General features: G+C 42.5%; 1 protein-coding gene across 1 annotated transcript in view; it reads left to right on the forward strand.

The window, feature by feature from the left end:
* Window positions 1-15762, forward strand: part of MYO3B (myosin IIIB) — a 422856-nt gene that overhangs the window by 206879 nt on the left and 200215 nt on the right. The window contains 5 exon segments of the mRNA XM_040227940.1: window positions 302-512; window positions 1311-1458; window positions 2745-2898; window positions 4092-4180; window positions 5885-6014. Of these exon segments, the coding sequence (XP_040083874.1) occupies window positions 302-512; window positions 1311-1458; window positions 2745-2898; window positions 4092-4180; window positions 5885-6014 (732 nt within the window).

Here is a 15762-nt window from a genome sequence, read left to right on the forward strand (position 1 = left end):
GATTTTCTGAGAGCAGACTATACCCTCCAACAATCGCTCCAATTAATTTGGTCAAAGACCACCTCCTTCCATATTTTTTTCATCTAACCCATGTAAAGAGCTTTCAAAACAGTTTGGGAGGCACTGCATCAGTCTAGGTGTTTCTTGGGGTTCGGGGCCCCACATGTTTATCTTTGGCTCTGAAGTTCTGAAGATACAGCCTGGCACATGGCTGATGCTGAATGAATGCTGGCTAACTGGCTGGCTGGCTGGACAGTTGGATGTCTACCTGCTCCAACATTATCCTCACCCTCTCTTCTAGCTGCCTCGGTTCTCTGCATCAGCCCTGAAGAGCTCCAGGAGGCTCTCACCTCACACTGTGTGGTCACCCGTGGCGAGACCATCATCCGCGCCAACACTGTGGACAGGGCCTTGGACGTCAGAGATGCCATGTCCAAAGCCCTGTATGGGAGGCTTTTCAGCTGGATCGTAAATCGCATCAATACACTCCTGCAGCCAGACAAAAACATATGGCAAGTTCCCCCGACGAGCAGAGACCTTGAGGAGAGCTGTCATTGACCCCAGTGTCCCTAGAATTTCCAAGAGGAAGCATTTGGTCTTCTCTTGGGTTTTCTTTAATGAAGATCTCAGGGCATCTCCTTTAAAAGATGGTGTATTTACACCTGAGAGGTTCATGATTACAGAGCAGCTGTAGTATGGTATTTAAAAGAACAAGCTTAGCTGGGAGCTGGACAAACTGGGTTTGCATCCAGACTCCATAGCTTCATCTGTGCACATCCTAAGTCATAGTTTCCTCATCTGTAAAATGAGAGTAATCTCCTCCCACTACTGCTGTTTTCAGAATCAGCTGAGACGTTTCATGAGAAGTGTTAAAGCACAGAAATCTCACAGTATTGCTACTTCTACAGCTGTATCTGTGCTAAGCATTAGTGTTTTCTAGATTGTGGAGGAACTGACAGTATCAAATTCTAGAGTCTTCTTCCAACCAAGCCTTGTGGGTGAGAAAGTAGAAGAATAAATGAGCAGCAGTTACAGCCCCTTCAAATAGAGTGGTTCCTCTTTAATCTCTCTATAAATGGAGCTTCTGAGGAAAATTTGAAATTTTGCTGTTTAAAATAAGAGAAGTTGGAAGTACTGTTGAAAGACTCAGGAAACCAACTGTTTAACACACAGACTGTTTCTTTCTGAAAGGTGGCAGGATGCCATTTTCCCTGAGTAGCTACATGTATTGATAAAAATGTAGGCAGGAATATTCTCACTGAGACTGCTGTTTCCTTCTCTAAAAAGTTTTATTCTTCTCTCTCATGCAGTACTTCAGACAATGGTATGAATGTGGGGATCTTGGACATTTTTGGATTCGAAAACTTTCAGAGAAATTCATTTGAGCAGCTCTGCATAAACATCGCCAATGAGCAAATTCAATACTATTTCAATCAGCATGTTTTTGCTCTCGAACAGGTAACTCTGAAAAGTGAACTCTGAAGGCACTGGACCTGGTGAGGAACGTGCCTGCAGGCTGCCCAGAGTTCGAAGCAGAAAACTTGTTAGTGAGGTTAACAGCTCAAAGACTCCAAAAAAACAAAAACAAAACAAAACAAAACAAACCACTGATGAGGCAGTCCTGTCAAAATAACTCGACAATCTAAATGTAGTTTGATAAAAAGAGGTCTCAATTTCTGTGGAAAGGTACATTTCCTCCCTTGAGTGAAGCTGGCGACAAGCCAATTATTTAAATGCTGTTTCCAAACTGATTCATATGCATTGCCCAAAATGCTACATTCTCTTCTGCTTTATTTAACTAAAAATATTTGTGATCATGTCCAAAATGATACAGGATGATCTGGAACCTCAGGATAAGGTTCTTGGTTTCCTTAACTCCCTCACTGACCATATGAATCCCCTGTCTCCTGCATATTAGGCCCCACCAGAAGTGGATTGGTATCTTCAGGGAGGAGTAAGATACATTCTTGGTTTTCTCAAAATGGAAATCTTACCCCTATGAGTCTAATGGCAAATAAAACAGGATGTAAAGCTAGTGGACCCAAAGTCTGGGGCCCTTATCCTCCACCTCAACTTGAACCCAACCCCAAGACTCTCCTGTATGAAGAGAGAGTATATAGTTGTAAAAACTAAACATTCTGACCAAACTCCTTGTTTTAATGCAAGAGCAAGGGACACATTAAACTTCTAGGTTAGATAAAGACAAATTCCTGGACTAACAACACCGGTATTGGTTTTATCATGGAAACTGGACAAACCCACAGTGCACTCCTCCCCCACCCATCTTGTACAAAACTGACCTTGTTTCAATCCAGTTTGCTTCCATTTATTTTCCCAGGAAATCTGGAGTTCTTTTTAGTTTTTTTTTAGTTCAAGATGATTCCTTTGCAGAAGACAGAAATCTGCTTTCCTCCTGGTTTCAACCATACCTGTCACCAGAATAAAAAAATTTTAGCTTCCCTTCCTTTCTACATCAGCTTCTCAATTTGAGTTACCAAGTGCATGTCTGAGAGACAGAGAGAGACAGAGAGCCAAGGTTCTGTTGCCAACCTTACCACCTGCCATAGGTTCCCTGTAGGTCAGTCTTTAATCCTGAGCTTCAACAGTGCTGGATGCAGAAAAGCCTTGTCCTGCTTACATAAAACACACCTTGTTCAGTGTTGCCAGACAGAGAAAGTGCGTGCAGCCTGGTGGTACCTAGGCCAGTATTGGGCTGGAGTGATTCACGATCCATTTCCTTCCAGATGGAGTATCAGAACGAGGGCATTGACGCTACACCCGTGAAGTATGAGGACAATCGCCCCCTCTTGGATATGTTCCTCCAGAAACCCCTGGGACTGCTTGCACTTTTGGATGAGGAAAGTCGGTTTCCTCAGGCAACGGACCAGACCCTAGTTGGTAGGTACCTTTTAGAAAAGGCATACATATGTGCAGAAGAGAACTTGGCTATTTGGCTCATATCATCAAATGGTTTATGGAATCCTTCCTATGTATTTTGGGTGCCTGGTGATTGTGAAAATAGAGACTCTGCTTTTAATAAATTGAAATAGTCAGAACACATCCTGGTAGGATTTGTGTGTTAAAGCAAACCCATCACCATCTCTCAAAGTCTCCTCACTTTCCTGTTTCTGTAAAGCGAAATACCTTTACCCTATGTCGGTATCACTTTTACACCTTCTGTTCCCCTTATTTTCCATGACCAACACTTGATACCCCTCCTTTTTCATGCCCTTCTCTCATATCTCCACCTGGACCCCCAGCCATCTTTAGTACCACTTTGTATAGAAGCCCTGCTGATGTTCTGGCTTGCTGGCTCATATTTTATGCTGGACATCCCACCTAATATAGGTTTTGTAAAGCCACCTGTTCATTAAGTTACCGTTATGTGTGGAGTGATGGTGAAGCACCTCCTTCTGGCATTTGGAGTCCTCTGTACTTACCCCCATGCCTCTCCACCTCCTCCCCTCCTCTGGCAACCTTCAGTGTTGCGTGTGACCCCATCGCTCACTTTGTGAGATCCTTGGGCAGCAAAGTCCAACCCTTGCCTCCCTTTACTGCTTAGCACAGTTCCTCACACAGAGTAGGCCATCCCTGACCACAGCAGCAAAATTATCTGGAGAGGGGTGGAGAGGAAGTTTCAAGCCTTTTTCCCAGATGGAAAATTGATTTGTGGGACAGATTCACTTCTAGGAGTTGAGTGACTTCCTTCTAGCTATAAAATTGTCGCAAGTTGTCAAGAGGAATATAAACTAGGATCATTTGCCTTCCATGGAGTATCTTCATGGTTCTAAAGCTAATTGGTTGGTTTTCTGGTGTCATCAGTGTTTATTCTTGGAGTTCTCAGAGCAGAACATGACATCATCGAGATCAGCTTGACACAAGAGACAACATGAGAAATTGAATGTAAATGCCCATCATGTGTGTGTGTGGGGGGGGTGGGTGGGGATCTTTCTCCATCACGGCACAAATAAGAATAATATCAGGCTACTCTGAAGTTCCCTATTCTGAGTCATCGTGGTTCGAGGAGCATATTTTTATCTAAAGGACCAAAGAGTTCACACTGTAACTTTTAAACATGAAAATCCACACAGATAAATTTGAAGATAACCTTCGATGCAAATACTTCTGGAGGCCCAAAGGAGTGGAACTGTGCTTTGGCATTCAGCACTATGCTGGAAAGGTGAGTTATTAAACCTGAATTCTGACAAGGAACAAGTGTCCACAGTACTCTGTTTGTGGCACTCGTGAAATTGCTTGCAGATTTCGTTCTCCTTTTAATTCTTCTTGAATACCTAATCATAATTCTTAAACCTTCTCAGTGGTATTGCTCATGGAAAGTAGCCCCTGGCAAAAAAGCAATTTCTCGCTGGGGTGGCCCACAGAGCTGCCATCTGCTTCTCACCTGAGGTTTGGCCTAGAAGTGACAGCTCTCCAGAGAGAAAACATGATAGCTTTTGCAGCGTTTAGTGGTGAATGCTCACATTCGAAAGTAATTTGGAGATGTGTAGGCAACGAAGGAGGGTTAATATCACAGTGGGGCTCAATTTTTAGCACTTTGTAGCACAAGCATATGTCTACAGGGCACCAAAAATGTCTAGATAAAAAGGGGGAAAGATTAATTTCATCATCCAGATGTTAAGATTTTACAACATTAACTGAAATTTCCACTTTTCATCCATTATTCCTCAGTCTCAATTTCAAGTTCCTGAAGCAGGTTAGAGAGTGATTCAGGAAATCCCCTCCTTCTGTAGCCAACAATTCATTGCTCATGTTACTCTCTAAGGAGCCATGTGAATTATGGCTAATTGGTTCCGGCAGGGTCTGCTGGGGTCCTGGGGCCAGAAAATGGGTAGGAGTTCAATAAAAGGCATTTTGGATTATTTTGTTGATTTAAGACTTGCTGAAATTATTTTTCACATTCATATCATGGCATGGAAATTAATTTTGCCTGACTGAATGTTGTTTGAAAGGCAATTTAATGTAAGTGAAGAGATTGTTTTTGTCTTCACATAATACATGACAGTATCTATCTTGGATCTTGGCTAGAAATTACAATACAGTTTTCCCTCCTAAAAACTTTATTTACCCTAGTGTTGGAGGCTAACTGCATAAGACATCCACCCTGATCCCCGGTCCCCATTCTTCTTCTGTCTCTGCCTTCCATTCTTGTCCCCTTCTTTGCACCTCTCTTCCCATCTCTGTCCTTTTACACCTATTTTCTAACTACCACTCTTCGTCCCTCTTGTCCTTTCTTGATTTTAAAAGGAAAAAGAAAGGATCCTTTTCCTTCTGGGCTCTGTGTCCTTTCTTGAATTCATTTCTTTGGAGCATTCCTTAAAAAGTCTCTGATCTAAAGGTCCTCTGCCCTGAGAACCAAGAATGCTCAGAACCCCTGAGCTACCACTCAGGGGCCACAAGTACCTTGGGAAGCAGCGAGGGTGAAATGTGTATGAGCATGGAGCCAATCTGCCTGGGCTGGGATGCCGGCCCACCCTGGTGACATGTGTGACTGTGACCACCTGATTCAGCCTCTCTCTAAGCCTCTGTTTGCCCACAGTGAAATGGAGGCAATAGCAGTGTTAACCTCATCAAATGGATGCTTCTCATATTGTGAGTGGCCAACATAATTATTCTGAAGTGATGTATCTTTAATAGGACTCTCTTCATCAAAGAACAGTTGAACAAGGAGTTAAGATAAACTGGCTTCTCAAAAATTTCAATTCTCCCCCTTATCTGGTGGCCTGGGTTTAAAAGCATAGGTATGTAAAGATGAATTCTATACAGAGATCGATTAATGACTGACCTCAGGCAATGCCAGTGTTGCCTGGCAACACTGTGATGGGGACAGTATTGGCTCACTTGTGATTTGCTCTTTACGTTGCAGGTATTATATGATGCTTCTGGGGTTCTTGAGAAAAACAGAGACACTCTCCCTGCTGATGTGGTGGTCATACTGAGGGCATCAGAAAACCAGCTTCTCCAGCAACTCTTCTCAATCCCTTTGACTAAAACAGGTACTGAAGGGACTTCCCTGGTGGTCCAGTGGTTGGGACTCCATAATTCCACTGGTCAGGGAACTAAGATCCTTCATGCAATGTGGCATGACCACAAAGAATAAATTAAAATTTTTTTAAAGACAACAACAACAACAACAACAAAACGGTACTTGTAACATCTCTGACAGCCCTAGGCCTGCCTCATGCTTCTACAAGCCTTGCTGGGGTTTTCCAGTTCATGTCTAAATACTACCAGGGCTGTGCTACTAACACTGTGAAATTTGAGCAGGGATAAGTCTATTCAGCTAAGTTCAAGAAAAGGAAAGTGATTATGTCTTTTGCATCTAATTGCACAGCATCAGCCTATATATACATGTGCACACACACACACACACACACACACACACACTTTTCATAACATCAGCTTTTAGACTTCTCATTTTCTCTGCCTGATTCCTTTCATTCTTCCATTTATAGAAGTGTATGTTGGGACTTTCCTGGTGGTGCAGTGGTTAGGACTCCATGCTTCTACTGCAGCGGGCACGGGTTTGATCCCTGGTTAGGGAACTATCATCCTGCAAGCCACATTGTGTGGTCAATAAAAAAAATAAAAAATAAAAATAAAAACGTATTATTATGCACTCAGTCACTCAGTCATGTCCGACTCTTTGCGACCCCATGGACCAGAGCCCCCAAGGCTCCCTTGTCCATGGACTTCTCCAGGCAAGAATACTGGAGTGGGTTGTCATGCCCTCCTCCAGGGGATCTTCCTGACACAGGAATCGAACCTATGTCTCTAATGTCTCCTGCATTGGCAGGCAAATTCTTTACCACTAGCTCTACCAGGGAAGCCCATAGTTTACATTATCATAAATAAGTGTTAGTTCCTCAGTCCTGCCCAACTCTTTGTGACCCCATGGACTGCAGCCCACCAGGCTCCTCTGTCCATGAGATTTTCCGGGCAAGGATATTTGCTTCTCCAGGGGATCTTCCCAACCCAGGGATCGAACCCAGGTTTCCTGCACTGCAGGCAGAGTCTTTACCAGCTGAGCTATAAGGGAAGCCCATAGTTCATGCTAAATGCTTTAGGATGGTCTTGGTTTAGCTAGAATTATTGAGAAGATTATTTCTATTTATGTATGATTTCAAGTAGTGGGACTGGGGCCAATCAGAGTTGTCCAGTCAGGCAGTCCTCAAAAGTTACCTGGTCCAACTTCCCACTTAGTCATCCACTAAGCCCACCACTATTTCTAACCAACCTGGAACAGATGTGTCACTGGCCTGTATTCACAGCCTTTGTCTCCTTAGAGTCAACTTCTGTGTAGTTGTTAAGTCGGTCCTCATGCAGGATTAGGAGGGCCAAAAGATGGACCTTCCTAGTCTTTGCTGTTTTACCCAATGGGTTCTAACTGGGTCAGGCGCCTTTGATTTATCTGGGATTCTGCTGCTGTTGGCTGGGCAACAGACTTGAGCTTCCCATAGCTCTCCTCTCAAGGGCCTTATGTTTTTGAGGCTATGTCTGGAAACAGGTACTTTTTTAAAAGGAGGCAGAGAAACCTCTTTATCATTGTTCATAATTTCTTTTTCTTTTCATGTCCCTTGTCTGATCATTGGCAGTGTGTCTAGCTTGGAGCCTATGCAAGCTAAAAGAGAGTGGTTGCCAGGTCTGAATTTTAGCAACGTGCGCAGGAATGAAAAGCTTACTTAAGAAAAAAGTCACAGTCTACAACCTTTGTTTCATCTTTACTTTGAAACCAGCTTTTAACTTTTTTTAAACATGCTCCCTTAAGAATAGTAGAGTGCCCCTTAAGAATAGTAGAGTGCCCCTCCAAAGGCTGCCCTCCACCTTCTTCTCCAGACCTCCCTTGGAAACAGCCAGGATTTGGTTTTATTATCAATTTCTGAGAGAGTGGGCAGCTGTGGGCAGAGCTGGGGCTCCCTCACCAGAGACTCAGGTGTATACTCACTAGGTGACTCTGTGCAGAGTCACAGAGGCAGCCATTTTTTAATAGGAGACATCCTATTTGAAATAAAATATATCCAAGTGACTTGTTAGCTAGCATTTATATAAGAGTAATGACTTGTCAAATCCATTGACAATTTTGGAATTTCTAATTTTTCCATCTTTGGCAAAATAAAAACAAGTTCAAGTCTTGGCCACTGGGTGGCGCTGTGCCAGAAGTCATGCTCTGCAGCAGCCACTGCTGCCCATGATCGCCTAAAAGCTGGGGAGGAACAAAAACAACGAGAGACTCTCTGCTTCTTATTTTTGCTTTTCTCTGGAAGAACTTTCCTCCTCCTGTCTTATAACCTCTGAATCTTGTCTTGAAACTGCACCCTACACCACCTGGAGGAAACAAAAGTGAGAACTGAGATGAGAACAAGCATGTTTTCCTGACAAGCTTCCTTGTATTCTTGAGTTGTATATTATGCATAATAATTTCTTTTGAAATCCTTAGCTTTTCTTTTCTCCACATTTTGAATATAATTATGAAAACTTTAGTAAGCACGATTCTATTTTCTTTTTCTGAAATTATTCATGGAAAAAATACCTTCAATCAACAAACATTCATTGAAGAGTTGCTAATAAATAAGGCACTGTATAGGCAGTAAATTGGAATATAATGTGGCTTTGCCCTAAAAGCAACTGGAACTTTCTTTTACCTTCACTTTCTACCTAGAATTGAGCACTAATTTCTCTCATTATGACAATATTTGCCTTCAAACCTCAGTTTTAAAGAGATTGTGTATCCTCTGTTGAAGGTCTGAACATTAATTAAGCTTCTAAAGTTTAAAAGTGTAACATTTGATATTTTTTGGTTTTACTATATTACACCCCTTGAAAGTGGAAAAAACCTTACTGGACAGAAAAGGTTGTATTGTGTTTGCTAAAAATGCAAATGATTATTTCCAGCACATACCCTTTAGGAAGGGCAGTGTGGCTGTCCATCTCAGCACTGGGGCTAGAAGTGAGATCCCACACATCCTAGCATTTTGCAAGAGAATATATATGTGTTAGTTATTCAGCTGTGTCCGACTCTTCGAGCCCCATGGACTATAGCTCACCAGGCTCCTCTATTCATGGAATTCTCCAGGCAGAAATACTAGAGTGGGTTGCTATTCCCTTCTTCAGAGGATCTTCCTGACCCAGGAATCAAACCTGAGTCCCTCACACTGTAGGCCGATTCTTTACTGATGGAGCTACCATGGAGCTTCTCTTGCAAGAAAATATGCTAATATTTTCAGTGTGTGAGAAACTATTTTCTTGGTCATTTAAATTTTTATTTATCCTGCTTGAAACACTTAAAAGGGGGCATTAGTTCAATGAGCATAGATATTATGGGCAATTACTTTATGAATTTCTTTTAGGGAAAGAACTGCAGAGAGGAAGGAGAAAGGTCAAAGATTGGAAGCCTTGGAGGCTATTAACCGCAAACTTTAAAAAAAGGTCCAGCATTGTTTGGCTCCTCAGTTTCAAGAAGAGAGACTGCCAAGGGGAGTTTGGCAATGCTCTGGTTCCTGGTCTTGGTGGTGACTACATGGATATTGGCTTTATAATATTCATCATGCTGTATATTTATATTTTGGATACTTTTTTACACATCAATCTATTTCATAATAATACTTGTTTCCCCCAAAGGATAAAGAAAGTGAAAGTGAAGTCGCTCAGTCATGTCAAACCCTTTGGGACCCTGTGGACTGTAGCCTACCAGGCTTCTCCATCCATGGGATTCTCCAGGCAAGAACACGAGTGGGTTACCATTTCCTTCTCCAGGGGATCTTCCCAAACCAGGGATTGAACCCGAGTCTCCTGCATTGGAGGCAGGTGCTTTAACCCCTGAGCCAAGAGGTGATATCTTAAAATGCCTCCTCTCCAGGACTGCTGGATGGGTGACAATCCCTTCGTTAGTGCATTTCCAACAGAAGTATCAGCACTTGGTTTAATCTCTTATCAAGGTTAAGAGGATTAACCTCTGGGTGTGTTTGTGTAAAACTATAATATAAAATCAGAGAGAGTACTCCAGTTGGCATTTTCCTCTCTCCTGTACCCACCTTCCTGTTCACTGAAAAGGTTGTAAAACATGGAGCATGAGATCATGAGGTTCAGGGTCCTCAGCTTCTCCCAGGTTGCTGCAGCGCCCTTCCCAGCAGCTGTTTCTGTGGGCACCCAGCTGTGCCTGGTGGTGGAATCACCTCTGCCTGATGGGTGCCTTCTCGTTCTGAGATGCCCAGTGAGCATCAGATAAACAGACAGCTGCAGTCAGTAAGGATCCTGTCTCTTCCCCTCTTTGCTTTTGCAACCACTCTTTGGCCACTTCAGACATGATGAAATTTTCTTTGTAATCCTTCCTTTTGATAAGAAATTCTCTGAAGACTTTATATGTGAAAATGTGTTGTGGCAGCAACACTGCTTTCCAACCCTTCAGCTGGGACTTTTCAAACTAATGATCCAGGTAGAAAAACATTAAAAGGAAAGATGTTATAACATGGTTTCATGGCCTATTTTCCTGTTTGGGGAATATTCCACTTGCTACAAGTAAACTAGAGAAAAGTTCAAAAGGCTCAGGGGAGGAAAGAGAAGAGGAGGTTTCAAAAAGAACTTGAAAAATCCATTTCTGTCTTTGAATCTTGAATTTTGATTTCCAAATGGGAGTTTGGGGTTTTAAAAGAGTTAGGAACTTTGGAGAAGCTAGAAAAAAAAAAGAGCAAAACTGGAGAGTTATTCTCTGAGCCTCAGAGTCTGGTTTTGCTTCAAAATCTGGAACTGAGTTTTGTTTCTACTGCTGCCTTCTCTCTGAGGATTCTGAGGTTTCGTCTCTTGGAATTTGCAAGTAAAAATCAATGGTAAATTCTATCTTGACTTCATTGGCTCCCCTGATAATTTGGAGAGAGGACAAGACGAGACCCCACATTGTATCTGCAAAGTTCTGTAATACCCTGCTGAAGTCCTTGCTGTGAATTGCCTGATCCTGATTCTGTAACTCCCCAAATTAACAGCATTAAGCTATTAAGGGGATGCCTTTTTATAACCATCTCTCAGAGTTTTCATTTTCCCACTTCTGGCTCTTTTTCCATTCTGGCAGTTCAGTGTATAAGTCTGGCAAGATGAGCTGACTCTTAAGTGACAAAGTTCCAAGTCACAGACATGGACAGTGCTTGGCTCTTCCTGAAATGGAGGAAGGCATGAATAAGCCAACCCTGTTAGGGAGCCCTGGTGACTCATTTCCTCCTTGTACAGAGACCTGCCTTTTTCTTCTAATTTGGGAGTGCATCTTAGTCAACTGATAATATATATTTATCATCTTTCTATTAATAGATATGGTGCTATGCATAGGTGCTTTTTAGAAGGAATAAAAGAAAATCCCAGCCAGAATAGGCTAACAGAGAAAGAGTGCTAAATCCTAAAATGTATAACGGATGCACAACATCCTGTATGTTTCAGTAAATGGGGGGCATATAAGCACTGTATCTATACAGGTAAAAATAGAAGGAAAAGTCATGGAAATATCATGAGTCAGAGTGGGGAAAGTTCTCTTAACTAAGAAAGGCTTCTTGGAAGAGATTTTTTTTTTTTCTTAATAGACTAGAGAAAATTGAACAGTCTGGTGTAATGAGGCATTCTGCACCAGGGTGTACAGCCTTGGAAATGAGAGGGAGGTGGCAGGGGTTGTGAATAAGTGAACAGGACAAAGAAGAAAGGACTCAGAGCAGAGAGAGAAGTGAAGTGAAGTGAAAGTTGCTCAGTTGTGTCCAGGCCAGAATACTGGAGTGGGTAGCTGTTCCCTTCTCCAGGGGATCTTCCCAACCCTGGGATCGAACCCAGGTCTCCCACATTGCAGGTGAATGCTTTACCAGCTGAGCCAACAGGGAAGGGGAAGCAAATAGAAGAACAATAGTGGGCTCCTGATGTTGATCTGAAATGCTCAGGGTTGGGGGCAAGGTGGACTTCTGCAGGGACAGCTTTAGGGTGAGAAAAGAAAACTTAAAAAGGGTGTTAAAGACTAATTAGAGAGAACCAGGGTGCCCCAAGGGGTCTATGTGGAGCTCTGTGTGAATAGATGCTCAATAAATACTTTCACATTCTATGTTTAGACCTAGCATGAGTTATTTTTTATATAAGGTGTGAGATAGGGCTTTGTTTTTTTTCATAAGTATGTCTAGTTATTCCAAAACCATTTATTGAAATGACTGTCTTCTCCACTGATTGCTTTTACATTTGTCAAAAACCAATTGGTTATATGTGTGTGGATCTGTTTCATTGCTGTGTGTGTCTAACTCATGGATACCACAAAGTCTTCACTCATAGCTTTACAGTAAATCTTAGGAGCACATAGTGCAATTGCCTCAGATTTATTCTTCTTTTTCAAAAAATGTTGGCTATTCCAGTTTGTTTGTCTTTACATGTAAACTTTAAAAATAGCTTATCTATTTCTATAGAAAGGCCTACTGGGATTCTGATTGCTGTTGCATGAAATCTGTGGGTCAATTCAGGAAGAATTTTTATGTTTACTACATTGAGTCTTTCAGTCTATGAACACACCATGTCTGTTGATTTGGATTTTCTTTGATTTCTTTAATTAGTATTTTGTTTTCACATGCAGATCTTGTACAGGTTTTGTTAGATTTATACCTCAGTATTTCAGTTTTGGGAACTAGTATTGTTCTATTCTACCATAGGTTTTTGTGGATTGACCTTGTCTTACACAACCTTGCTAAACTTACTTGTTAGTTCTAGGAGTTTTGTTTGATTTTGTTTTTGCAGATTTCTTGGGGTTTTCTACATAGATAGTCATGTTATCTGTTAATGAGAACCCTTTTTTATTTTTCTTTCAAATCTTACACCGTTCATTTCTTTTTCTTGCCTTATTTGACTGCCTATGACTTTCAGTATATAGCTAGATGGAAGTGGTGAGAGGAAGCGTCTTGCTTTGCTCCAGATCTTGGGGAAGAGCATCCAGTGTTTCACCGTTAAGTACTGTGTCGGCTGTAGTGATTCTGTAGTTATTCTGTAGGTGCCCTTTCACTTGCGATCCCCTCTGTGTGGAATATTTTCCCCAAGACATGCCCATGGCTGCTGCTTCACTTTCTTCAGGTTTTTTCTCAAAATCTACTTTCCCTGGCTACCTTGGTAAAAAATTTCAACCTACTGAATACTTATAAATCCACTTCCTGTTTATCTTTTTCCTTAGCACTTATCACTACCTAACTTACTATATATAATTTACTTGTTTATTGTCTATCTTCCTCCAGTATAAAGTAAGTTTCCAGATAGCAGAAATTTTGTCTGGTTTGTCCATTACTGTCTCCTCAAAGTTTTAGCAATACCTAGTATATGGTAGTCACTCTCTATGTATTTGCTGAGTAAATGAATGGATGGTTGAACCAAATCTACCCATCTACCTGCATCTGTTCCCATTTTGTTTTCCTGCTAATCTAAATGACTGAACCATCCTCACTCTCATTACAAGCGACTCTCTGCTTGCCTCTTCATTCCTTTCCTCACCTTCACAAGGGCTTTCATCCTGCAATTATTCCTCCTCTCTTCTGCATTAGTTATTTATTCCTCTTAATGTGGTCATCCTCATCAACATAGTATCTTCTGTCTTTTTGACTGCTTGTTATGGGTTGAATTGTGTCTCCCTCCCAAAAAATATGTATGTTGAAATCCAGACTCCTAGTTCATCAGGATGTGACCCTGTTTGGAAATAGGGCCCTTGCAGAAACAATCAAGGTAAAATGGAGCCACTGAGATGGGCCCTATGCCAGTGTGACTGGTGTCCTTATTAAACAGGAAAACTTGGACAGAGTCACACAGAGAATGCCAGGTGAAGATGAAGTCAGAGAGCAAGGTGGTGCCTCCACAGCCCCTCTCACCTGCATCTCCTAACCAAACTCTGCTTCTGCTCTCTCCTCACCCAGCCTGACAGCCAAACAGCAGTCTTTCTAGGAATAGAAATTTGATCATGTCACCACCCTGCTTAAAGCCTCCCATGGCTCCTCATCACACCTAAAATAAAATCCAGACTCCTTTCCTTACCTGAAACTCTTAACGTAATGTCCCCATCTTCTTGAACTCTTCCCCTCCCTCTCTGCCTTCATTCTGTTCCCCAGACAGTCCAAGCCTTTTCCTGACTCAGCACCAGCTGCTCACTCTGCCTGGGACATTCTTTGCCCAGATCTTTACAGATCTATCCTTGTGATCCAGAATTTAGCTTAAACGTCACTACCAGAGAGGCCTTCTCTGTCTACCCAATGGATGATAGCCCCATGCTTCCCCACTCACTCTGTCATGACACCCCCTTTAACTGTCTCCATCAGGAGCTGACATAATCTTGTCTGTCTCTCTTCTATGACCTGCCCCCTACCCTCCTTTCCTAATGCATAGTGAGTCCTAGTAAATATGTGTCAAATAACTCACTAACTCCTGCATGGTAGAAAATCTAAAGGTAAAATCCAATTCTTGACTTCTAATCTGTGTTAGTTTCCTAGGGCTGACATAATGGGGCACCACAGACAAAAAGTGACTTAAAGTTACTGTCTCACAATTATGGAGGGTAGAAGTTCATGATCAAGATGTGTGCAGGTTTGGTTTCTCCTGAGACCTCGCTCTTTGGCTTGTAGTTTGCTGCCTTCTCAGGGTTCTCATGTGGTCACACCTTGGTCTGTATGTACATGGTCTGTGTCCTCTTCTTATAAGGATGCCAGTCATCTTGCATTGAGGCCCACCTGTATGACTTCATTTGCCCTGAATCACCTTTTAAAAGTTCTATGTCCAAAGGTTGTAACCTTCTGAGGGACTGAGCATTAGGACTTGAACATATAAATTCAGTGGCGGGGAGGGGGGCTACAATTTAGCCCATAGCGTATCACTAATTGGAGAAGGCAATGGCACCCCACTCCAGTACTCTTGCCTGGAAAATCCCATGGACAGAGGAGCCTGGTGGGCTGCAGTCCATGGGGTCGCACAGAGTCGGACATGACTGAAGCGACTTAGCAGCAGCAGCAGCAGCAGGATCACTAGTTGTTACAGGAGCTGTTCCACATTAGCCCCCTTACCAGGGGGCATGTGAGGCCACCACTTTTCCCTACAAAGTCCAGGGACTATTCTATTTAACCAGAGAGAGTTTACAGCCTCACCCAATCAGAGAAAGAGAGTCTGCCCGCTCTCCTTTCCTTCCTCCCTCCTCCCGTACCAGAGCAGCCAGTCTAGAACAGAAGTATGGGAGACAGGCCTCCTTCAAGTCCTGGAGATATCTATCCAGCCTGGAGGGAAAGGGGCAGTGGGGAAAAAAGCTTTGACTTGAGGTGATTTTAAAGGTCAAAAACAAATAAGGAATCTTCAAATCCAAAACTAATCTCTAATAACAGAAAATCTGTGAAGTGGGGCTAAAATATAGGTAAGGGAGCTGCCATCCTCAAAGAAAGGAGAGGTAACAGCATGGATGGGGAAGTAACAGGGAAAAGTGGAGCTGTTTCTTGCTTATACCCAGTAAATTGAAACCCCTGGGTGTAAGTTTCATGAGGATAGGATTTTGTCCATTTAGTAGGCTCCTCTTTCTAGCTCCTGGAGAGGTGCCCGGCACATAGGAGATGCTTGGGAGAGTCTGTCTGTTCAGGCAGGGAGTGCACTTTGAGAACGGATTTCCCTCATGCTCTTGAGAGCATTTGAAACACTCAGAAATGTGTGTGAGTCGTCCTGATTTATGGCGCTGACAGGGAGCCCACCAGCGTGAGAGATTTGTTTTAACAAGTTGTGAAATTCAGA

Source organism: Oryx dammah, unplaced genomic scaffold, assembly GCF_014754425.2.
Source record: "Oryx dammah isolate SB20612 unplaced genomic scaffold, SCBI_Odam_1.1 HiC_scaffold_27, whole genome shotgun sequence".
Taxonomy (NCBI): domain Eukaryota; kingdom Metazoa; phylum Chordata; class Mammalia; order Artiodactyla; family Bovidae; genus Oryx; species Oryx dammah.